The sequence below is a fragment of the Bufo bufo genome, chromosome 8 (genome assembly GCF_905171765.1).
Source record: "Bufo bufo chromosome 8, aBufBuf1.1, whole genome shotgun sequence".
NCBI lineage: Eukaryota > Metazoa > Chordata > Amphibia > Anura > Bufonidae > Bufo > Bufo bufo.
In genome coordinates this window covers 30,313,962-30,339,393 of record NC_053396.1, presented here as the reverse complement: position 1 = coordinate 30,339,393, position 25,432 = coordinate 30,313,962, and the positions used below count along the sequence as shown (strand labels likewise).

Below are 25,432 nucleotides of genomic sequence, written 5' to 3'. Positions count from 1 at the left end.
AATTTCTAGATGAATGAGATCACTTGCGCTGCTGCAGCCATTGACTGACGTAAGCAGTGGGTCATGTGCCGCTTGGGGACCCATCACTGCTGCAGCGGAGCACGTGTCCCCCGTCTATCTGGATGATGGATTTTGCGAACAGACACAGCAGGCCTGGGGGAAATTTAACATAAAAAATGCTGGAAAACACCATTAAAGGGAACATAGACCTTTTAAACGGAACCTGTCATATGGATTGACCTATAGAGCTGATTACTGTAAATATTCTTACCGTGCATCCTCCAATTATTCCTATATTGTCTTTGTCTACAGTCAAAAGTAGGGATGAGCGAATCGTCTTTGGATGAAACATCCGAAGTCGATTCGCATAATACTTTGTTTCAATACTGTACGGAGCGAGCGATCCGTACAGTATTAGAATGTATTGGCTCCTAGGAGCCGAAGTTATTACTTCGCAAAGTCTCGCGAGACTTTGCATAATAATGTCATGAATTAATTTCTACTGTAAAAAAGCATTTCCCGAACTTGGAACCGAACCCGAGTTTGGGAAAAGTTTTTTTTACAGTAGAAATTGATTTATGAAGTTATAAGAAGTAATAACTTTGGCTCATCTGAGCCAATACATTCTAATATTGTACGGAGCGCTCGCTTCGTACAGTATTGAAACAAAGTATTATGCGAATCGACTTCAGATGTTTCATCCGAAGTCGATTCGCTCACCCCTAGTCAAAAGTATTGTATTCATGTAAAAAAAAATAAAAAAATACTACTTTGAAAATGTCTTTGATGTCATGACCAGGTCCTCTCCCACCTTTTACGCCCCTCTCGTCTCCACAATACGGTCATGCGCAGTGAGCACTTGAAGCCGAGGTGTATACATCTCCGCTCACTGCGCATGGCCATAACGTGGTCTTTGGTATGTAGCCATTGTGCAGCAAATGTATAAACTTCTGAACTTAAAGGGGACCTGTCTCCTCTCCTGACATGTCCATTTTGTATTCCACATGAAATAACAGTTTGCAAGCATCTATTCCTAAAACTAAATGTTGTGCCATTTCTTTATTATACCTGCTAGAAATTTGGTATAAATTGATAGCAGTTTGTAACGAAGGTCCAGCCGGGTGTTAACAGTTGGGGGGGTGTCCCTGTCCCTGACACTAATTGGATAGTGCAGGGACACAATCCCACCTGCTGACCTTCAGTTATATCTTTATTCATAAACTTCTAGCAGGAATAATAAAGGAACGGCACATAATAAAGATGCTCCAGTGTTGTTATTCTAAGGGCTCATTCAGACGGCCGTATGCTGTCCGCAAAAATGCGGATCCGTTTTTTTTTTGTGGACAGTTCGGCATGTCCGCAAAAAAACGGATTGCATTCCGTTTTTTTTACTGATCCATAGACCTCAATAGAGCCATGTCCTGATTTTCAAGTGACAAGTATAGGACATGTTTCATTTTTTTGCTGAGCCGTGCAATGGAAGAAAAGGGCCCCATAGAAGTGAATGGAACAGCATCTAATCAGCAAAATAACGGATCCGCATTTTTGCGGACAGCATACGGCCGTCTGAATGAGCCCTTAGGAGAATAAAGTAGTTACTAAAACAGACAGGTCAGGAGAGGGGACAGGTGCTCTTTAAAGGGGTTCTCCGGGCTTTTGATATCGATGACCTATCCTCAGGATAATCTCATCAATATCATATCAGTGGGTGTCCAACACCCGGCACCCCCGCCGATCAGCTGAATGAGGATACGGCGCTTGCAGTCTGCACGTGCCATTTCCCTTCTCTCTTCCTGCTCGCTGCGGCTTTGCCATAGACGGCACATGCACAGCTGATTGGACCCCCGCCGATCTGATATTGATGACCTATTCTGAGGACAGGTCATCATTATTAAAAGTCCCCTTTAAGTCTACATAGGAGCAGTATACACCAAATGTCAGGATGTAGACTATTTGAAGAATTTCTTCATTTTTTTTTTTAGACACATTTAAAGGATTTGTCTGGGTGAAATAAAAAAAAAACTTGGACAGCCGCAATAAATGTATTGAAATAGAAAAAGAAGTGAAAATGACAATTTTTCTCCCCTGCCCCTTTCTGCATTGCGCTCTGGTCCTCCCTCCTACGGTGTGTTTTTCCTGGCTAGACCAGTGATGGCACACCTTTTCACCACTGCAGCCAATCATTGGCCTCAGCACTGACATCCTGTATAATGAGGCCAGTAATTGGCTGCATAATGACTTGTGTGCATGGAACATCACTGCTGCAGCCAGGAAGATGACTTCAGCAGCCTGAGGACTGGAGAGCAGTGATTGAAACAACAGAGGAGAAAAGTGGAACATATCAATTCTTTTGTTATTTTACGTCGCATTTTCATCAGCTGCCCAAGTTTTTTTTATTGGACTCTGGAAACTGTTTTAAGCAAACGTAGTATCTAGGGATGAGCGAATCGACTTTGGCTGTTTCATCCGAAGTCCATTCGCTCTTCCCTAGTAGTATCAAGATTAACCCCTCTTATAGTACATCGCAGTGTATTTTTGGCGCTACCATGGAAATGAATGGAGGTAGGCCGTGAGTGTGGAGTGCGTTCTCCTGAGTTTTGTGTTCTCTGTTCTAGAGATTGGTGTGGGTCCCACCTATCTGACATTGTTGGCATATTATCACGATATGCCACCAATGTTCCAGGTGAGACAACCCCTTTAACAGCATTTACAGCAGCCACATGTACCACAGGAAATGACTTAAACTGGAAATGACTGATTGACATCTATGGAAGAGTATTTTAGACCTGCTCTGTTAACGGTGCAGAGGTCATTTTGCAGTGAGGGGGAGTAGTAACCATCAGCTATTGTGAACGGTGGATCCTAGAATAGGCGTTGTCTTTCATTGTATTCTCGCCTGCGATGATAATGAGATGACTGCTGAGAAGTGATCTCTAAAGAACAGCAAATGTCGTCTATTATTAGGCTTAGTGGTCGGAGGTAAAACTGCAAATGAAAAATTAAATCATAAAAAATTCTTTAAAAATCTGTTTTACATAAAAACAGTAAATCATTTTCTCATGACAAGGGGTTAGGCTCGTAGCTGAGGGCGTTCCCTTTGAACTCTGAATGAGACGTCGCTGCCATATTTTTATGCAGGTTTTTGATCGTCTTTGTGTTCGTTAGTCCAGTTACAGTCGTCCTGATATATTTTTTTTCTCTACTGTTTATGTACCTTTTGACTGCCGAAGTCGATAAGAGGACAATGTAATATTTGGAAGCGCAATCTCTCCTGCCTCTCTCTTTATACACGTAATTAACTTCTACACCCCGAGCGGCTGGAATAAAACATGAGCGTTAGTTCAGCCCCGGAGCTGATGTTGTAGTGATGATTGCAATGGAGATAAAGTATTTCTCACGGCAGATTCTGCCTAGCGGAGCCTTAAACCATCTGGCCCCCTAATTAAATAATAGCCGTGGTGATGAGCGACGCCGGGTTCCCCTCCCTTCCCCCACCCAATCCACCCTACACAATTCTAATTGATAACTAACAGTCGGATCTGCCTGGAAATCGCACGTCCCGGATAAGAATTTTCTTTTTATTACCGAAACCTTCCGGTAACCCAGGCGGACCTTGTGCGCCCGCATTAACATTAGCGGATGGGAGGATTCTAGGAGTCTCGTCCGTAATACATTATGGTGTTAAAAAAAAAAAAAAAAAAAGGGAGGGCAGCGATTTTCTAATGACCCCTGGAAATAAATGTGCAAATAGCCCCGGACAAAAACATTTCAATTTTGTAGGTTCGTCAGCCAAGTGCTGTTTAATGTTGTGTCTGCCGGGGCGGTTTTATTATCCACCTTTACACCCAAGTACACACGTTTATGTGTATTTATACACAAGTCCCCTGAAAGAGCTTCTCGCCGGCGCACCTCGCCAGCCTGAGCCGTGTCACATTAGCCGAGCACTTTCCCAGCAAGTCTAGAATTAAATTGTCTTAGAGGTCATTTCAAGAGTGCTCCAAATTTGCTGTATAATTTAGGAGCATGTTAATGACTACACCGTAACCTTTCCACAAGACCCATCAGCCGGTAATGGAGAATAAGAACACATTCCCCGGTGGACTTTCATTAAATCCTGCCACACGTCCGGAATTTTCAAGGGGGAGTTGGGGGGTGCCCGATGGATCCTCCCCCTCCCTTTACATGATTTTCCCAGTGTGCACATAGATTTCGAGGCGATTCCCTTTGTGGATGTTCGAGACAGTTTTAATGAAGAGCTTAAAATGCTAAAGTTTCTACCGTAGATAAATTGCATGTGCAAAAAAGCTTTTTCCCCTAAGATAAAACCTTCAGAGTTCTACCCAACTTTTTGTGGGATGTGTGTCTCTCTGGGAAAGCTGGGTGACAACTAATAGGTCTGTTATTTCTAGGTGACAGATTTATTGTGTCTTCTTCTTTACTTTTGCCGTCTAAAAACTAAGAAAAATTTGCCATTTGGGACTGAAAACCCATGTGAGAGCCGTAAATGGCTACCGTGGTAGTCTAAGGTTTGATGTCCATAATAATTATTATGTTTGAAGGGGTTTTCCGAGATTTTTAAACTGGATAGGTCATCAGTATCTGATCGTGGGGAGTCCAACACCCCAGAACCCCGCTGATCGGCTGTTTGAGAAGCCACCGGCACTCACAGTAACCTAGTAACATAGTTTATAAGGCTGAAAAAAGACATCTGTCCATCCAGTTCGGCCTGTTATCCTGCAAGTTGATCCAGAGGAAGGCAAAAAAAAAAAACTGTGAGGTAGAAGCCAATTCCCCCCACTTAAGGGGAAAAAAAATTCCTTCCCGGCTCCAATCAGGCAATCAGAATAACTCCCTGGATCAGCGACCCCTCTCTAGTAGCTATAGCCTGTAATATTATTACGCTCCAGAAATACATCCAGGCCCCTCTTGGACTCTTTTAGTGAACTCACCATCACCACCTCCTCAGGCAGAGAGTTTCATAGTCTCACTGCTCTTACCGTAAAGAATCTGTCATGCCCCACTCTGACGATGTGCGGAGGTCGGCCAGGATAGCAGCACGAGTTTAGTATTTATTTTGGTGCCGTGCTGGATCCGCCTCTCATCAGGTGCACTGGGTGGAGTCATTAGTTTAAATGGTCTCCAGCTAAGTGCTCTGAGCGGATTATACTGATCATATTGGTCTGGGAAGTTTGGAGGGAAGGTTGGCTATCAGTTCCTGCTCTCAGAAGATAAATGTCATTTCTTGTTTGGTTGTTTGGTGTCATCTTTCCCATCCAGGTTCTGTGCGAGCAGGCTGCTCCTATCTCCCCACTTCACCATCTCAGGGAGTTCAGGGTTTTGTCAGTCCAGGCTGGAGGACACAGCACACCTACCTTCAAGGTCTGCCTGTGGGCTGAGCAGTGCAGGGAAAGAGGTCAGGGATAAACTAGGAGGTGACCCTTCCCCTGTCTCTCGTCCAGAGCCTGGTTGGTGTGTTATCTATTATACTGTGCACGTCCGCCGTGACATTATAATCCGCCATACTGTGACTGCCATTGCTCAGCGTCTATGTGATGGCGTCAATTGATGCACTGGTTGACCGCATGCAGGGTTTGTCCCTGGAGGTTGCGGATCTGCGTAGTACGGTCACACAGTGTCAGAGGGTGTTGGCTTCAGGTACAGGTCAAATTGTTGGGGAGCCTAAAGTCGCTCTTCCTGAGAAATTTGCAGGGGGTACTGATGATTTTTTCAGTTTCAAAGAGTTATGTAATTTGTACTTTCGATTGTGCCCATTTTCATCAGGTAATGAGGATCAGAGGCTGGGTATCATCATGTCTTTGCTTAAAGGGGACGCGCAATCCTGGGCTTTTTCTCTGCCGCCCGGTTCTCTGGCCATCTGGTCGGTGGAGGAATTTTTTAAAGCTCTGGGATTGATTTACGATGACCCAGATCGAGTTTCGATGGCAGAATCAAAATTACGTAACTTACTACAGGGTAAACATACTGCTGAGGTTTACTGCACAGAGTTTAGGAGGTGGGCTACTGAATCGGGGTGGAACGACCCCGCGTTACGTAGTCCGTTTTGTCAGGGGTTATCTGAAAGGTTGAAAGATGCTCTGGCTTTTCATGAATACCCAGATACTTTGGAGAACGCAATGTCTTTGGCTATACGTTTGGATAGACGTATCAGAGAGAGGTGTAAGGGTCCCTCCGTGCAGGGGATTCCTCCCGCGTGTGGTTTTGTTTCACCAGCTGCCCAGGGTGATATTGTTTGTTACTCTGGGGTAGGGGAGGAACCCATGCAGTTAGGTCAGATATCTTGCCATTCGGATAGTAGAGACTTTCGAAAAGTGCACAATCTATGTTTCTATTGTGGGAAGAGGGGTCATTTTGTTTTTTCTTGTCCGTATATTGAACCACAGGGGAAGGAGATAAAGAAAAAAGAGAAAAAAAAAAGGAACTCCCCTCACACTTGGTGGTATGAATGGTGTGGTGGAGCAGACTGGTATGCAAGTTCCCTGCAGTTCCCGTTTTCTCCTTTCAGCTATGGTGGCGCTAGAGTCTAGAAATGTGTTTGTTGATGTTTTTCTTGATTGTGGTGCTGGGGTAAATTTAATTGACTTTATGTTTCTTCAGGGTCTGGGACTAAGTACTTGCACGTTAGAGAACGAGATTCGTGTTTTTGCTATTGATTCTTCCCCTCTTTCTCAAGGGAGCCTTACTCACGTTGTTCATGGTATTCATTTAAGGGTGGGTGATTCACATGTTGAGATTATTTCCTGTTTCGTTATGAAGGATTTGCCAGCTCCAATAGTTTTGGGGTTGCCATGGTTGTCTAGACATAACCCAATTATAGACTGGCAAGCGAGACAAATCATTGGTTGGAGTAAGTTTTGTTTGGATAATTGTCTTGTCACATCTATTTCTGAAGTGTCCGTTATGGCCTTGCATCAGTATCTCTCTGATTTTTCGGACGTCTTTTCGGAGGGTGGGGCTCAGGAATTGCCCCCTCATCGTGACTATGATTGTCCAGTGAATCTCATTCCGGGGGCTAAGTTGCCTAAGTCTCAGCTCTACAACCTCTCAACCCGAGAGAGAGGTCATGCGAAAGTATGTCGCCGAGAGTTTGGCAAAGGGTCATATTAGACCATCTAAGTCTCCTCCAGTGGCTGTAGGTTTGTTCTTCGTGAAGAAGAAAGATGGATCACTGAGACCGTGTTTGGATTTCCGGGAGCTGAACCGTATTACAGTCCGGGATCCATATCCCCTGCCTTTGATCTCTGATCTTTTTGATCAGATTGTGGGAGCCAAGGTGTTCTCCAAGTTGGATTTGAGAGGAGCATACAATCTGATCAGGATCAAGGAGGGGGATGAGTGGAAAACGGCCTTCAATACGCACGAGGGTCATTTTGAGAACCTGATAATGCCTTTTGGGTTGACAAATGCGCCAGCGGTATTTCAGCGATTCGTTAATGATATTTTTCATCACTTGGTGGGGAGGTTCGTAGTAGTCCCATCAGGATCATGTGAGACAGGTTTTGACGATCCTTCGGGAGAATAAGTTATACGCCAAATTGGAGAAATGTTTGTTTGCGGTGCAAGAGCTTCCATTCTTGGGAAACATGCTTTCTGATTCCGGTTTTCGTATGGACCCCAAAAAGGTCCGGGCGGTTCTGGAGTGGGACCGACCGGAGAATCAGAAAGCTTTGATGCGGTTTTTGGGGTTTACGAATTATTATAGAAAATTTATTTCGAATTATTCCACGCTAGTCAAACCTCTCACTGATATGACCAAGAAGGGCGCTGATGTCTCTGTCTGGTCGGATGAGGCATTGCAGGCCTTTTCGGCTATTAAGGAGCGTTTTGCGTCTGCTCCCATTCTGGTGCAGCCGGATGTATCTCAGCCATTCGTGGTCAAGGTTGATGCATCAGAGGTGGGGGTTGGGGCGGTGCTTTCGCAGGGTCCTTCTCCTGGCAAGTGGGTCCCGTGTGGCTTCTTCTCCAGGAAGCTCTCGGTCGCCGAGAGGAATTATGATGTTGGAGATAGGGAGTTGTTGGCTATCAAGTTGGCCTTTGAAGAATGGCATCACTGGTTAGAGGGGGCTTCTCACCCCATTACTGTGTATACAGACCATAAGAATTTGGCTTACCTGCAATCTGCCAAGCGTCTGAACCCTAGACAGGCCAGATGGTCATTGTTTTTTACCAGGTTCAATTTCGTGGTTACCTTTCGCCCAGGGGTCAAGAACGTCAAGGCAGATGCCTTGTCTCGCAGCTGGGGGAGGTGATTCAGAAGATCCAGCGCCGATTTTGGCGGATGGAGTGGTGGTCCCCGCTCTGTACCCTGAATTAGAGATGGAGGTATTGGGAGCTCAGGAGGGGGCTCCTGGTTCGTGTCCCCCAGGGAGGTTGTTTGTTCCTGAGGGCCTACGATACAAGGTGTTCAAGGACTTTATTACGGACCTGCCGAGTTCCTCCGGGAGAACAGTGATTTTGGTGGTAGTCGACCGTTTCAGTAAAATGGCTCACTTTATACCACTAACAAGTCTGCCTAACGCTAAGACTCTTGCGCAGATTTTTGTGGATAATATTGTGAAATTGCACGGTATTCCTTCGGATGTGGTCTCTGATAGGGGCACGCAGTTTGTCTCCAGGTTTTGGAGGGCGTTCTGCTCTCGACTTGGCATTCAACTTTCTTTCTCGTCGGCTTTTCATCCTCAGTCGAATGGTCAGACGGAGTGTACCAATCAAAACCTGGAGACCTACTTGAGGTGCTTTGTGGCTGAGAATCAGGAGGACTGGTCCTCATTCTTGTCCTTTGCAGAATTTGCATTTAATAACCGTAGGCAGGAGTCCACGGGTAAGTCGCCATTTTTTGGCGCATACGGTTTCCATCCTCAGTTTGGTACCTTTTCTGGGTCTGGTTCCTCCGGGATGCCAGAGGAGGAGAGATTCTCTTCTGCCTTATCCTCTATCTGGCGGAGGATTCAAGGGAATTTGGAGAGGATGGGTGAGAGGTATAAACGAATGGCTGACAGGAGACGTGTGACTGGTCCGGACCTGTGTGTGGGTGATCTGGTGTGGTTGTCCACTAAGAATATCAAGTTGAGAGTGCCATCTTGGAAACTGGGTCCAAGATTTGTAGGTCCGTATAAAATTTCTGCGGTGATCAATCCTGTGGCGTTTCGACTGGATCTGCCGCAGACTTGGAGGATCCATGATGTCTTCCACAAGTCTTTACTAAAAAAATATGTTAAACCGGTGGTACCATCGCCATTGCCTCCTCCTCCTGTTCTAGTCGAGGGAAACTTGGAGTTAGAGATCTCCAGGATTCTCGACTCGAGAGTTCTGCGGGGTTCCCTCCAGTACCTGGTGCACTGGAGGGGATACGGTCCTGAGGAGAGGATGTGGGTTCCGGCGTCAGGTGTCAACGCCAGCCGACTGGTGAGGGCATTTCATAGGTCCCATCCGGATAAGGTTGGTACAGGGTGTCCGGAGGTCACCCGTAGAAGGGGGGGTACTGTCATGCCCCACTCTGACGATGTGCGGAGGTCGGCCAGGATAGCAGCACGAGTTTAGTATTTGTTTTGGTGCCGTGCTGGATCCGCCTCTCATCAGGTGCACTGGGTGGAGTCATTAGTTTAAATGGTCTCCAGCTAAGTGCTCTGAGCAGATTATATTGATCATATTGGTCTGGAAAGTTTGGAGGGAAGGTTGGCTGTCAGTTCCTGCTCTCAGAAGATAAGTGTAATTTCTTGTTTGGTTGTTTGGTGTCATCTTTCCCATCCAGGTTCCAGTTCAGGGTTTTGTCAGTCCAGGCTGGAGGACACAGCACAACCACCTTCAAGGTCTGCCTGTGGGCTGAGCAGTGCAGGGAAAGAGGTCAGGGATAAACTAGGAGGTGACCCTTCCCCGTCTCTCGTCCAGAGCCTGGTTGGTGTGTTATCTTTTATACTGTGCACGTCCGCCGTGACAGAATCCCCTTCTTTCCTCCAGATGCAGAGGATGTCCCCTCGTCACAGTTACAGTCCTGGGTATAAATAGATGATGGGAGAGATCTCTGTACTGACCCCTAATATATTTATACATACATAGTTATCAGATCTCCCCTCAGTCGTCTTTTCTCTAAAGTGAATAACCCTAATTTTGATAATCTTTCAATATTTTTTTCTTATTTTCCTCCTCTTAAACCTGGGGTGCGTCTTATCATTGGGTGCGTCTTATATAGCGAAAAATACGGGTACTTCTTCTCCAGAATGATGCCATGGATCATTCAGGTCGGCTAGTCCTACAAAGCTTTGTGCATAGTTTATCGGTGAATTTCCTAGTGACTGACTCCCTTTAATGGGAGTTCTTCTGACAATGCATATATACTAGAGAATTTAGTATTAATGCATGCTTTAACAGTTTTTGTTAAACTTAACCCTGACATGGATGGTTTCTGTTCCGAAACGATGGCATCACTGCGGCTTTCTGACTGTAAGCATGTTATCTATACTCGATTAATCAGGCCTCTTAATGTAGTACTGTGTAATCCATAACACCTAATATCCATGTAAAGCCATGCAGGAATACGTAAATGTCATTCCGTGCTTGTAAATACTTCCGCCTTTAGTACACGATCATTACCAGGAATTAATGCCAAGCTCGTTAGGCCTCTAACCGCCGGGTATTCAGCGAAAGAGTTAAAAATTGCCGGTTTGTTTGGCCATGTAGATGAGCAACAAATCAATTTTTATGTGCCTGTTTTCCTTTGGTTTAATGTACAGATCCCTAATGAACCCGCTTACTCCCGATGCAAGTTTATTTACAAGCCCGTAAAAGAGAGGGAAAAAAAAGAGACTTGCACTTTATTTCACAGCGTGATATCATCTCCGGACATAAATAATGGCACGAAACAAAGGCGACGAGTGCTGAGCACAAAGCTGGCAGTGCCGATAGTCATCCGAGTGCGAGCGAATAGTCACCATGGCCAAGTAATAAGAATACAGTGCAGCAGTGACGAACTTAACCCCTGCATTATTATGCCATTCGTAACATATCTGTACAAAAAGTCTCATGGGAATTGTCCTAAATTTTTTATATATATACTTATAGCAGGGCTTGCGAAGGGACATATACTTAAAGGGGTTGTCCGGGTTCAGAGCTGAACCCGGACGTATCTACTTCTTCCCCCACTCAGCCCCTCTGACATGAGCATCGGAGCACTTGATAGGCAAGGGCTGTTTTGTTTATATTTTTACACTGCTAGGCGGGGGCTTCCACCTAGCAGTGTTCCCGGTGACGTCACCGGCACTGATGGGCAGTTCAGTGCAGGGCAAGGGAAGGCATCAGAGCATGAAATGCTCCGATGCTCATGTCAGAGGGGCTGAGTGGGGGAAGAAGGGGATATGTCCGGGTTCAGCTCCGAACCCGGACAACCCCTTTAACTGCTCCCTGCCAAGCAATTTTGGCTCTGTGCGTCCCAGGGTGTCTTCACTGTATTTCTGGGCCGTGCATGTAAACTTTCTGCACAGGTGGGATCACATGTGCTGCTGCAGCCAATGACTGACTGGCATCAGCGGTGACGTTTCCCCAAGCGGTATGTCAATCCTGGCCAAGGTCCCAGATGAACCAGGTGAAGAAAAAACTGAGTTGCAGCAGTACAGCCCAACTCTCTACGCGTGAGACTTTCGGCAGGTCAGAGAGCGTCATGTTTGCGCAGCCTGTCAAATCTGCTCAGTCCCTGCCACCCTCACCCTTAATTCTTGCATAAGTGGGAGGAACTGAATAGGCCTCACAGACTGCACTGATGCAGCTCTTCAGATCATAGCGATCGATGAAGCCAGGCTCCCGGTATAATGGCCAGCATTGGAGATGCCGACTGCTTAACTCCCTAGACCGTGACATCAAGGCAAGGCAATCAGAGGTACAGGGCTCCCTTTGTCACCTTCCGTTATGGCAGCGGACTTACTGTGGCTGTATGTCTTTTAGACTGTGCAGCAGGCACAGCCTAATAGACAGCCTGTCACTGGTAGACTGATAGGCTACAATACATTGGTATACAGTCAGGTCCATAAATATTGGGACATCAACACAAGTCTAACATTTTCGGCTCTATACACCACCCCAATGGATTTGAAATCAAACGAAAAAGATGTGCTTTACCTGCAGACTGTCAGCTTTAATTTGAGGGTATTTACATCCAAATCAGGTGAACGGTGTAGGAATTACAACAGTTTGCATATGTGCCTCCCACTTGTTAAGGGACCAAAAGTAATGGGACAATCGGCTTCTCAGCTGTTCCATGGCCAGGTGTGTGTTATTCCCTCATTATCCCAATTACAATGAGCAGATAAAAGGTCCAGAGTTCATTTCCAGTCTGCTATTTGCATTTGGAATCTGTTGCTGTCAACTCTCAAGATGAGATCCAAAGAGCTGTCACTATCAGTGAAGCAAGCCATCATTAGGCTGAAAAAACAAAACAAACCCATCAGAGAGATAGCAAAAACATTAGGCGTGGCCAAAACAACTGTTTGGAACATTCTTAAAAAGAAGGAACGCACCGGTGAGCTCAGCAACACCAAAAGATCCGGAAGACCACGGAAAACAACTGTGGTGGTTGACCGAAGAATTCTTTCCCTGGTGAAGAAAACACCCTTCACAACAGTTGGCCAGATCAAGACCACTCTCCAGGAGGTAGACTTCAACAGAGTGAATACAGAGGGTTCACCACAAGATGTAAACCATTGGTGAGCCTCAAAAACAGGAAGGCCAGATTAGAGTTTGCCAAACGACATCTAAAAAAGCCTTCACAGTTCTGGAACAACATCCTATGGACAGATGAGACCAAGATCAACTTGTACCAGAGTGATGGGAAGAGAAGAGTATGGAGAAGGAAAGGAACTGCTCATGGTCCTAAGCATACCACCTCATCAGTGAAGCATGGTGGTGGTAGTGTCATGGCGTGGGCATGTATGGCTGCCAATGGAACTGGTTCTCTTGTATTTATTGATGATGTGACTGCTGACAAAAGCAGCAGGATGAATTCTGATCTGTTTCGGGCAATATTATCTGCTCATATTGAGCCAAATGCTTCAGAACTCATTGGACAGCGCTTCACAGTTCAGATGGACAATGACCCAAAGCATACTGCAAAAGCAACCAAAGAGTTTTTTAAGGGAAAGAAGTGGAATGTTCTGCAATGGCCAAGTCAATCACCTGACCTGAATCTGATTGAGCATTTCACTTGCTGAAGACAAAACTGAAGGGAAAAGGCCCCAAGAACAAGCAGGAACTGAAGACAGTTGCAGTAGAGGCCTGGCAGAGCATCACCAGGGATGAAACCCAGCGGCTAGTGATGTCTATGCGTTCCAGACTTCAGGCTGTAATTGACTGCAAAGGATTTGCAAAGTGAAAGTTTGATTTATGATTATTATTCTGTCCCATTACTTTTGGTCCCGTAACAAGTGGGAGGCACATATGCAAACTGTTGTAATTCCTGCACCGTTCACCTGATATGGATGTAAATGCCCTCAAATTAAAGCTGACAGTCTGCAGGTAAAGCACATCTTGTTCGTTTCATTTCAAATCCATTGTGGTGGTGTATAGAGCCAAAAATGTTACAATTGTGTCGATGTCCCAATATTTATGGACCTGACTGTATAACCCAAAAGCATTATAAAAATGACAAAAATTTCCATATAAAGTGGTTTGATTTTGTGAAAAGTGGCAAAAAACACACATGTACACATATAGGATATGACACTGTTAGCCGGAACCCAAATAATAAAGATTACATGTTATCTAAACTGCCACCCCCCCAAGGCAAAAATACAGAATTGTTTTTATGTTCCTATTCGCCCAAGCCCAAATAATAAATGTTAATCCGTGTTCTCCCGATGCGCTTGGAATACTCCCCTTTCCAGCAGGGGTCCTCCGGACACTTTACAGCACGTCCATGGTCCTGCGCTGCACTGACCTCCTGACATACGCACGCCGTGACCTGACGCGCTGTGTGACGTCAGGCGCGGAACGATGGAGTGTCGGCTGCGCCCCTGCTGGAAAGGTAAGTTGGTGAAACCGAGGGGGTGGGGGCGCGACTAAGGCTGGGCGTCCGGAGTGCACAGCATCATAGCAACCAATGATGCTGTGCAATCCGGGTGTCAGGAGGACAAGGGGGGGGAGAGCTGATGTCACAATGGGGGGGAGAGCTGATGACACAATGGGGGGGGAGATATGATGGCACAGGGGGGGGGGAGCTGATGGCACAAGGGGGAGAGATGATGGCACAAGGGGGGACAGATGATGGCACAAGTGGGGAGAAATGATGGCTCTGGGGGAGTAAAGCTGATGGCACAAGGGGGCAGAGCTGATGGCATAATGGGGGGAGAGCTGATGGCACAGTGGGGGAAGAGTTAATTGCACATTGGGGGAAGAGTTAATTGCACATTGGGGGAAGAGTTAATTGCACATTGGGGGGAGAGCTGATTGCACATTGGGGGGAGAGCTGATGGCACATTGGAGGGAGAGCTGATGGCACTGGGGAGTAAAGCTGATTGCACAAGGGGGGACAGCTGATGGCACAATGGGGGGAGAGCTGATGGCACAAGGGGGGAGAGATAATGGCTCTGGGGGAGTAAAGCTGATGGCACAAGGGGGCAGAGATGATGGCACTGGGGGAGTAGAGCTGATAGCTATGGGGTGGGGGAGAGATGATGGCACTAGGGTGGGGGAGAGCAGATGGCACTGGTTGGGGAGAGCTGATGGCACTGGGGGAGTGGAGCTGATGGCACTGGGGTGGGGGAGAGCAGATGGCACTGGTTGGGGAGAGCAGATGGCACTGGTTGGGGAGAGCAGATGGCACTCGGGTGGGGAAGAGCTGATGGCACTGGGGTGGGGAAGAGCTGATGGCACTGGGGTGGAGAAGAGCTAATGGCACTGGGGTGGGGAAGAGCTAATGGCACTGGGGTGGGGAAGAGCTAATGGCATTGGGGTGGGGGAGAGCAGATGGCACTGGCTGGGGAGAGCAGATGGCACTGGTTGGGGAGAGCAGATGGCACTGGGGTGGGGAGAGCTGATGGCACTGGGGTGGGGGAGAGCTGATGGCACTGGGGTGGGGAAGAGCTAATGGCATTGGGGTGGGGGAGAGCTGATGGCACTGGGGTGGGGGAAGAGCTAATGGCATTGGGGTGGCGGAGAGCTGATGGCACTGGGGGGAACTGTGGCACTGGGGGGAACTGTAGCACTTGGGCTGATCACATAGGGGGAATGAAGGGTGTTGGGGACTAATGGCAGGGGGTCTTATGAGTTATTATAAAGGAAAACAGTCTATTAATTCATTTTTTCTTATTAGATTACTTGATTAATCGTAAAAAATAATCAATAGAATACTCGATTACTAAAATAATCATTTACTGCAGCCCTAGTTTCACCCTGTAAAAAATAAGCCTACATAAGGCTACAACAGCACTTGAGTCCGGACTCTTGGATTGCGGCGACGTAAGAGATGTGCTATTATTATGCAAAAGCAGCAAAAAACACAACTACACATATTTGGTATCGCTGGAATCATACTGACCCATAAAATAACTGTAACACGCTAGTTATGGCACACAGTGAGGGTCATAAATTTAAAGTGCAAAAATGGCAGAACTGTTATTTTCCCATTATTATCATATGTACCCCTAAAAGCCCTCATACCGCTACATCAACAGGAAAAAAAAAAAAGCCACATACTGTCTTATTGCTTCTCCTTGGCTGAAAATACTCTGCAAAAATAGTAAGATGAGTGTTTCTACGCTTCTAGAACGACCTCTGCATGTAAACAAAGTTTTAACAAATCTCATCCACACGCCGCAGAGCTTTTTCTGCACGGAAATTGACTTGCGGTGCAGATTTTTACATCCGTAGCATGTCTGTACTTTCTGGAGATTTTTACGGCGTATTCCAACCCTTTTGAAGTAGGGTTGCAAAATCTGCATGGTTTTGCTGCCAATACGTAGCCAATTTGCAGTGGAAACATCCGCCCTTTCCACCGCAAAGAGTAGGCATGCTGTGGATTTAAAAAAATAATAATCTGGCGACCAATGTGCACAAAAATCTACCTATGTAGATACAGATTTTGCTGTGGATTTCACCCCTCTACATTGAAAAGGTGAAGTCCTGGGACCGATTTTGTTTAATATCTTCATAAGTGATATTGCAAAAGGCCTCGATGGTAAGGTTTGTCTTTTTGCTGATGACACAAAGATAGGCTACAGGGTTGATGTTCCTGGAGGGAAACGCCAAATGGAAAAGGATTTAGGAAAACTAGAAGAATGGTCAGAACTCTGGCAACTGAAATTTAATGTGGATAAGTGCAAGATAATGCACCTGGGGCGTAAAAACCCAAGGGCAGAATATAGAATATTTGACACAGTCCTGACCTCAGTATCTGAGGAAAGGGATTTAGGAGTAATTATTTCAGAAGACTTAAAGGTGCGAAGACAATGTAATAGAGCAGCACGAAATGCCAGCAGAATGCTTGGATGTATAGGGAGAGGTATAAGCAGTAGAAAGAGTGAAGTTCTTATGCCGCTGTACAGAACACTGGTGAGACCTCACTTGGAGTATTGTGCGCAGTACTGGAGGCCATATCTCCAGAAGGATATAGATACTCTAGAGAGAGTTCAGAGAAGAGCTACTAAACTAGTACATGGATTGCAGGATAAAACTTACCAGGAAAGGTTAAAGGACCTTAATATGTATAGCTTGGAAGAAAGAAGAGACAGAGGGGATATGATAGAAACTTTTAAATACATAAAGGGAATCAACTCGGTAAAGGAAGAGAGCATATTTAAAAGAAGAAAAACTACCACAAGAGGACACAGTTTTAAATTAGAGGGGCAAAGGTTTAAAAGTAATATAAGGAAGTATTACTTTACTGAGAGAGTAGTGGATGCATGGAATAACCTTCCTGCAGAAGTGGTAGCTGCAAATACAGTGAAGGGGTTTAAGCATGCATGGGATAGGCACAAGGCCATCCTTCATATAAGATAGGGCCGGGGGCTATCCATAGTATTCAGTATATTGGGCAGACTAGATGGGCCAAATGGTTCTTATCTGCCGACACATTCTATGTTTCTATGTTTCTAAGTCAGCAGTGAAGATCTAAAGCCAAATCGTCACTTTTAATCTAGAAGCGTACATAATTTTTTTGAAATGGGGGGGGTCCTTTGACTACCTGTGCATATTTAGTTACAAGGATTAATTTGTAATGTTTTGTGTTTCTCTCCTTTCTCTAGGGCCACGTGGGTACCACTGCCACCAAGAAGATAGAGGTGTACCTCTCAATGCAAGCTAGCCAGGACAAGATACTGCCCATGACAGTGGTGACCATTGCCAATGCCAAGGTCCATGACCTCATCGGTCTCATCTGCTGGCAGTACGCCACCGAAGGACGGGAGCCAAAGCTGAAGTAACCAACTGCTTTATCATTAATCAAATGCGTACATTTTATGTCTGAACAGAGATGAAATTGGTCATAAAAATAGCTTTAGGGAAGTCAGCCATACACATTAGTCTAAGACTGATTCAAACAAACAAATTAAACCAAAACGATCATTCATTGGTTGAAATTTGACCCTAACCGATCTCTTTAGCCAGCCAATGACAACCCATCATCGTCTTTAAAGAAGACAGCTGTACTTAAAAGCTATGAACACCTTTGGGGGCAATTTTGTTTTATGATTACCTTTTAGGCTAAAAATATTATTTTTTTCAATTGGTCTTTATTAAAATTATTGAGCCGTTCTGTCACAAAGTGTTAACTGTTTATTTCTAGCTGTGTGAATCCTACTTTCGCTTTGACTTTGTGCTGGTCATCTAATAACCCTTATCCGTAATTTACTCTGAGCTCATAAACACTTATTTAAGCCACATTCCTGTCAGTAAGATAAGGATTAAGCTATAATGAGTGTGTATAATGTCAGAGAGCAAAGATAAGGAGCCCGTCAGCTCCCCAACTGATGGAAGAGACAGAAAATTAAGATCCCTCTATTACAGTATCTCAGCTCTGTACAGATAAAAGGGCTCCATATTTTTTTTATATTTTGTCGCCAGCATCACTCCATTATCATTGCAACCAGCCCAGCTGACAGTGGGGCTGATTGGCCAATCAGGCATCAGGGATGCCGGGCCAATCAGACTTGGTGCCGGCATCATGTGCTTCTTGTTGGAGGGGTATTAAACAGGCAACTGCTGCCCACAGTTGCCTGTGATTGGTCTTCTTGCTTCACACGCTTAGTTTCTGTATCATGTGGATACCTAGACTTCTCACCTTCTGCCTCTTAGTGACTTTACCTCTGACTGCTGATTCTGGTTCTTATATTACCTCCTTAATTTGACCCTTACTGGTATATTACTCTGTGTTTGTTTCTTCCTTGGCTCTGACGATATTCTCTGGTTTAGACTCGGCCTGTCTGACTTCCCATTTCGTCTCCCCTAAGTAAGTCCTGCGCACTTAGGTCAGGGACCGTTGACCAGTTGGGAGCAGCTGTTTAGGCCGGATCGTTCAAGTAGGTAGGGACAGTGTACTGTTCCGTACCTGACGTGACAACTTACAAGTAGACCTTGCTATTATGCATAGCTTCTTAGTTTATACTGTAGCCCCTTTTTCCCCCCAGTATTTTCCTACCCAAAAATGCTATTATAGAGGATCTGCATTGGGCGTTTTGTGATGGCTGCCATCACATTTATTGCCAGGCTTTCCAGACTCATGTTTGGTACCCAGGTTGGCATGGCATCCGTCTAGTTTGGTGTGCTCAGAAAAGAGGTTTAGCCATCATTCTTTTTATTCTCCTGAATAAAAAATATATGAAAAATAAGTAAATAAAATAAAAGCAGTTATTCGGCTTTTATTCATTACACCCGTCGACCGTTCGCGCTATGGCGGAGCACTTTTCCCTTGACAGTGAGCCCCGGCGAGCCGGCTGTGCGAGGGGCTTGCCATTCATTAGTGCACCCAGGTCACCATAGAATTCTAGAAAATTGATACTGACAAATATATCGGTTTTAATTCCATGTTGGCAATCCATTCAGTGGAAATGCTAATATTAATATGTCATTATTACTTGCCGGATCTAATAATAAATATCTCTTAAGCTTGACAAGTTAGTATAGATCAGCCAGAAGGGGCAAACTCACCCTGCCGCCTCCGAAGCAAAAGGTTTTGGGAATTAATTGAGGGAATTTCAAATCAGGTAGCAAGCAAAATAACTCAGTGCCACATTCAATCAATAGCCAGAGTAAATCAGCTACTTTTAATTCCCGAAAATGATCCATATAGATCAAGCGAGCAATTAAACAATTAGCATGCACTTTGAGATTAATTAATTTCCACATCAATCATGCAATTAAAACTCGAGATTCTAAAAGGGGGAAGTCTGAGCGCTGCTGTGAGCAGAGGTCCCTGGTTATGTGCAGTGAATATTAGCGCCGTCTGTGACAACATTTATTACGGACAGCGCGTTTTAGGCTTTAGATCAGAGAGTGAAAGAATACCAGAATTTATAGTAGTTTTCCTTTGGTTGCGATTTAAAGGGACAGCAGCCTCATATGGTTGATCAAAGGAGATGGTGATAACTTTACTGTTTGATGTCTGCTCCTGTGTCATGCCCCGCCCACATGCATCGGACAACAGGGAGGAAAAAGTGTTGGGCAACCAAATTTACACTGATAAAAATATATTCTCCTACGTCTCATCTGCCTGGAGTGTAAAGTGTTTTTTTTTTTTTTTTTTAATCTAATAACATTTTATGGTCATTTATGGCTGCACACATTTAAAGAGTTTTTCCAAGATCACCCTCTAAAAAAAAAAAATTCTCCCACCGCTCCGTTGCTCCCTGCTGTCCTTTGTTGATTTTCCCGCAGTGGTCACATGTACACCCAAGAAACCCCTGCAGCCAATCGCTGGCCTCAGCGGCCATGTGCCAACATCACAGCTAAGGCCAGTATGTGGCTGCAGTCATCACATGAATTTTTATTAGGTCCGCACTTTAGGAAACTCAATAAAGACCAGTGGGGAGCACCAGAGGGTCGGTGCTGGTACAATGGGGCATTGATTTTTTTTCTCTCTCAGAAAACTCTTTAAGAGGTTTTCTCACCATAGTTACTTATGGTATCTTCCTAGGATGGTCTGACCCCCTACAATGGTACTGTTCAAGGGGCATTACCTGCACAGCACCTGAGGGTGGGAACAATCTGAAGTGACCACGGTGTGGTGTGGCTTCTAGTGATCAGATGGGATCCCAGAGGGGATCCCAATTGTCCTCTTTTAAAAGGGTCTTCCCACCAATACTCATGGTAGGAAGGAAATGCATTACTTACTAACCACTAAGGGGGGGGGCCCTTAGTGGTTAGTAAGTAATGCATTTCCTTCCTACCATGAGTATTGGTGGGAAGACCCTTTTAAAAGAGGACAATAATATTAGAAATTTCCCTAAAACGGTGCATCCGGCAATGTGGCTGTTTCCTTCTAGTGATCAGATGGGATCCCGGAGGTCAACCCCCCCTTAGTGGTTAGTAAGTTATGCATATCCTACCATGAGTATTGGTGGGAAGACCCTTTTAAAAGAGGACAATATTATTAGGAATTTCCCTAAAAAAAAAAAAAAGTTGATGGTGATAACTTTTCCTGTTGCCTGTACGTTCTCATTTGGTTAATTGTTTCTAGAGCTCCGGAGACCATTTATATGTGGCAGCGTTTCATAGCGTTTCTCTCGGGAGAAGAGTCCAGGTATGAGCAGAAGAGTCTCCCTGCCCTGCTTGGCTTGATTGACAGGTCATCCAAACAAGGAGAGATCTGCCTATTTCTAGGATATGCCCCCAATGTCTGATAGGTGCGGGTCCCACCTCTGGGACCAGCACCTATACTTAGAACGGAGCCCGCAAAGTGCTGGAGGGCGCACCGCGCGTTCGCGGCTGCCTTCTATTCATTCCTATGGGAGCTCTGAAATTAGAAGAGCGCTGGATCGGCTATTTCCATCAGCCCGATAGAGCGGTGGCCGCTCTTGCTATTAATTTCAATGTGCTGCTTGGCTATTTTCTGCTTTCCCATAGGAGTGCTTGGGGAGAGCCACACATGCTAGGTGCCCCCCCCAAGGCACTTTGCGGGCTCCGTTCTAAGTATAGGTGCTGGTTCCAGAGGTGGGACCCGCACCTATCAAACATTGGGGGCATATCCTAGCGATATGCCACCAATGTCTGAGATGGGAATACTCCTTTAAGCCGATCCAGGTGAGAAGAATATGCACAGTGGACTCTTCTGTCCATGCCCGGACTCTTCTCCCTGTGCCCTGCTTGTTTTTAACATGGTGTTTTCAGTGACCACTGCCGGCTGGAAAGTGGTCCCTGATTCCCTCATCGAATCGCTAGGTCGCTGACTGGTGAAGCACATTGGAGCTGTCACTTTATGGGAGTCAGGCCAGGGTGAGGTTCCTGCATTGGCTTTTGGGGGGTCATAACAGGTACCCCACTTATTACCAATGTTAGGGATAGGCTTTATACTTTGCAAGTGTAAGATGAGGATCAGCGGAGCCATAGCACCAGGCGTCTGCCTTCCTTTTATGTGTGTATTCTTATAACCGTTCTAACCAGTATTCCAAGTAATCCGTTTCCCTGCAGCGCCACCTCAAGGAGGATGAAGCATTTTACAGGTCACACTGAAACTGGTCGGTTCTTTTCCGGCATTGAGTTCCGTCATAGGGGCTCAGTACCGGAAAAAAACTCTTCAGTTTTATCCTAATGCATTCTGAATGGAGAGCAATCCTCTCAGGATGTCTTCAGTTCAGTCACTTTTACGGTATTTGGCCAAAATTCCGAAGTACTTGCCTGCATTAATTTCCAATGAAATGTATTAATGCCGGATCCGGTACCAAGTGTTCCAGAAAAACTGATCTGTTTTTCCGGATGACACCAGAGAGACGGATCCGGTATTGCAATGCATTTGTCAGACGGATCGCGATCCGGAAACAAATGATATCCGTTTGCATACGGATTTCCGGATCCTGCAGGCAGTTTCGGCAACGGATTCTTCTTACTCTAGTGTGAAAGTACCCTAATGCACCAATGTTCTGAGCCCTCCACAGTGAGCGATGCTCTTTGTAGCCACTGTATACCACTGTGGCCAAGGGTTCTTCAACATATGCAGATAATTGGACCAATTATGGGGGACAAATGTTTGTATGAAGTCTCGTTCCCAATAATTGACCTGTGCAACTGTGCCAGCGATCAGCCAACAAGCGCTTGTCAGCTGATCAGACACTGGGCATTCTTAACAGCATTTAGAAAGCGTTAAGAAAACTGCTTTACGGCAGCCCCATGGGCCATAGACACAATGGTCAGGGGGGGACCTCATTGACTTCTATGGGAGAGTTTTCTAGGCATGCTCTGTGACCTGTGCGGAGGTCATTGTACAAGGAAAGAATAGATAAGATTTGACAATCACTTATTGTGAATGGTGGATCCTGTCTTGGCTATACACAGAGGTGATATCATTACAGGCAGGATTAGAAGGACAGATAAGAAGATAACTACAGTAAAGTGATCTGTGCAAACCAAGAAGTGGCGCCGATTATCAGGCTTAGTGGCCAGTGCAAACTGCAGGATTTTATGGTTTTTGTTTAAATGTAGATATGGAAAATTAAAAATAACATCATAAATTTTTTTTTTTTTAACGTGATTTAAATAATGGGCCATTTTTTGGTGACTCATTCCCTTTCATGCAAAAGTATGAAGGACGAATGTTCATGGGTCATCAGAGAGCAATGATTGCACAGCATCGGGGCATAGTCCCAGATAATTACAGTTACATAGCCCCTGCATTGTCCTGCGGCTTAGAAGTCGCCATAGACAGGTGAAATCGCCTTGACTGTGCGTTGTGGCAGCCGGGATGTTGCAGGCCTTCTCTCTTTGCTGAGTCTGTGAAGCACATTGTTTCTGCAGCATGTATGATTGAGACGCTGAGCGCAGCATATATCATTTTAATGAAACCTTTTGAACCTCTCTCCTTTTATTTGGATGAAGCATTTCCATGGAATGTTTAGCAGCGGATGTTTCCCTCGACACTTCGCCGCGCTGAGTTATGGCTCTGTCTCTCCAGCGCAGCAGATTTTATCCACATTACGATCCTGTCCCTATTGTCTCGCACACGCACGCAAAGAGAGTTTGTACCGCTGCATTTATGACCACTTGTGGTTGGCGTCTGAGGCACTTTGTGGCCATGCCTTATGGTTTACCGGGGGTTGCATATTCATCCCTTCATCTGGCATGATGCCTTGTAGAGCCGGCAGGGAACTGATCCGGAGGGTCAGTGCTCAGGTCCTCAATGAGGCTGTTTATTTCTACCGCGTGACAAGAGATATTAGTAAAGATAACACCAGTTGCATCCACTATTGGATCTGGAAAGGATGGAGTTAAATGTTGACTTGTTCACTTGAAATCCAGAAATGTATTTATTTTTTATTTTTTGGAGGATTATGTCACTACTTCTTAAGGGTCCTTTTGCACAGGCCGATGTCTGGGCATAACGAGCGCCAGTTGACGGTAAGACAAGCCGATCAGTGCTCATCAGAAGGGCCCGATGCAGCTGTATGAGGACAAGCAAGATTGATACCCTTACCGATTGCTCAGCCTATATCGACAGGGAAGCAGTGCTATCTGTACCTACCTCATCTATAGGGTGACCGTACTATCTGTACCTACCTCATCTATAGGGTGACCGTACTATCTGTACCTACATCATCTATAGGGTGACCGTACTATCTGTACCTACATCATCTATAGGGTGACCGTACTATCTGTACCTACATCATCTATAGGGAGGCAGTGCTATCTGTACCTACATCATCTATAGGGTGACCGTACTATCTGTACCTACATCATCTATAGGGTGACCGTACTATCTGTACCTACATCATCTATAGGGAGGCAGTGCTATCTGTACCTACATCATCTATAGGGAAGCAGTGCTATCTGTACCCACATCATCTATAGGGTGACCGTACTATCTGTACCTACATCATCTATAGGGTGACCGTACTATCTATACCTACATCATCTATAGGGAGGCAGTGCTATCTGTACCTACATCATCTATAGGGTGACAGTACTATCTGTACCTACATCATCTATAGGGTGACCGTACTATCTATACCTACATCATCTATAGGAAAGCAGTACTATCTGTACCTACATCATCTATAGGGTGACCGTACTATCTGTACCTACATCATCTATAGGGTGACCGTACTATCTGTACCTACATCATCTATAGGGAGGCAGTGCTATCTGTACCTACATCATCTATAGGGAAGCAGTGCTATCTGTACCCACATCATCTATAGGGTGACCGTACTATCTGTACCTACATCATCTATAGGGTGACCGTACTATCTATACCTACATCATCTATAGGGAGGCAGTGCTATCTGTACCTACATCATCTATAGGGTGACAGTACTATCTGTACCTACATCATCTATAGGGTGACCGTACTATCTATACCTACATCATCTATAGGAAAGCAGTACTATCTGTACCTACATCATCTATAGGGTGACCGTACTATCTGTACCTACATTATCCATAGGGAGGCAGTACCATGTGCACCTAAATCATCTATAGGGAGACAATACTCTGCGTACCTACGTCATCTATAGGGAAACAGTACTATGTGTGCCTACATCATGTATTGGGTGACAGTACTATCTGTACCTCCATCATCAATAGGGAGGCAGTACTATCTGTACCTACATTATCTACAGGGAGGCAGTATTATCTGTACCTACATTATCTACAGGGAGGCAGTACTATCTGTACCTACATCATCTATATGGAGACAGTACTATGTGTACCTTCATCATCTATAGGGAGGCAGTACTATCTGTACCTACATTATCTTCAGAGTGGCAGTACTATGTGTACCTTCATCATCTATAGGGAGGCAGTACTATCTGTACCTACATTATCTTCAGAGTGGCAGTACTATGTGTACCTACATCATCTATAGGGAGACTATGCCTACATCATTGACAGGGAAGCAGTATTGTCTGTACCTACATAACCTGTGTGAAGACAGTACTATGTACACCTACATCATCTATAGGGAGGCAGTACTATCTGTATTTATATCATCCGTAGGGAGGCAGTACATTGTGTACCTACATTATCTATAGGGAGACAGTATTACAGTATGTGGACCTACATGATCTATAGGGAGGCAGTACTATCTGTACCTACATCATCTATAGGGAGACAGTACTATCTGTACCTCCATCATTTATAGGGAGACAGTACTAATGGGGGCAGTACCTGCTCATTTACAGGGAGGAAGTATTATCTGTAGCTAAATCACATGCGGGCAGTAGTAATGGAGGCAGAATTATCTGTACTTGCTTCATTTACAGGGAGGCAGTACTATCTATACCTACATCCT

At 45.3% G+C, this 25,432-nt stretch overlaps 1 protein-coding gene across 2 annotated transcripts in view; it reads left to right on the top strand.

Moving 5' to 3' along the window:
* Window positions 1-25,432, top strand: part of MAPKAP1 (MAPK associated protein 1) — a 176,781-nt gene that overhangs the window by 62,721 nt on the left and 88,628 nt on the right. For both annotated transcript variants that reach the window (XM_040442681.1, XM_040442680.1), the window contains exon 5: window positions 17,244-17,416. In XM_040442681.1, the coding sequence (XP_040298615.1) occupies window positions 17,244-17,416 (173 nt within the window). The remainder of the gene's footprint in view (window positions 1-17,243; window positions 17,417-25,432) is intronic.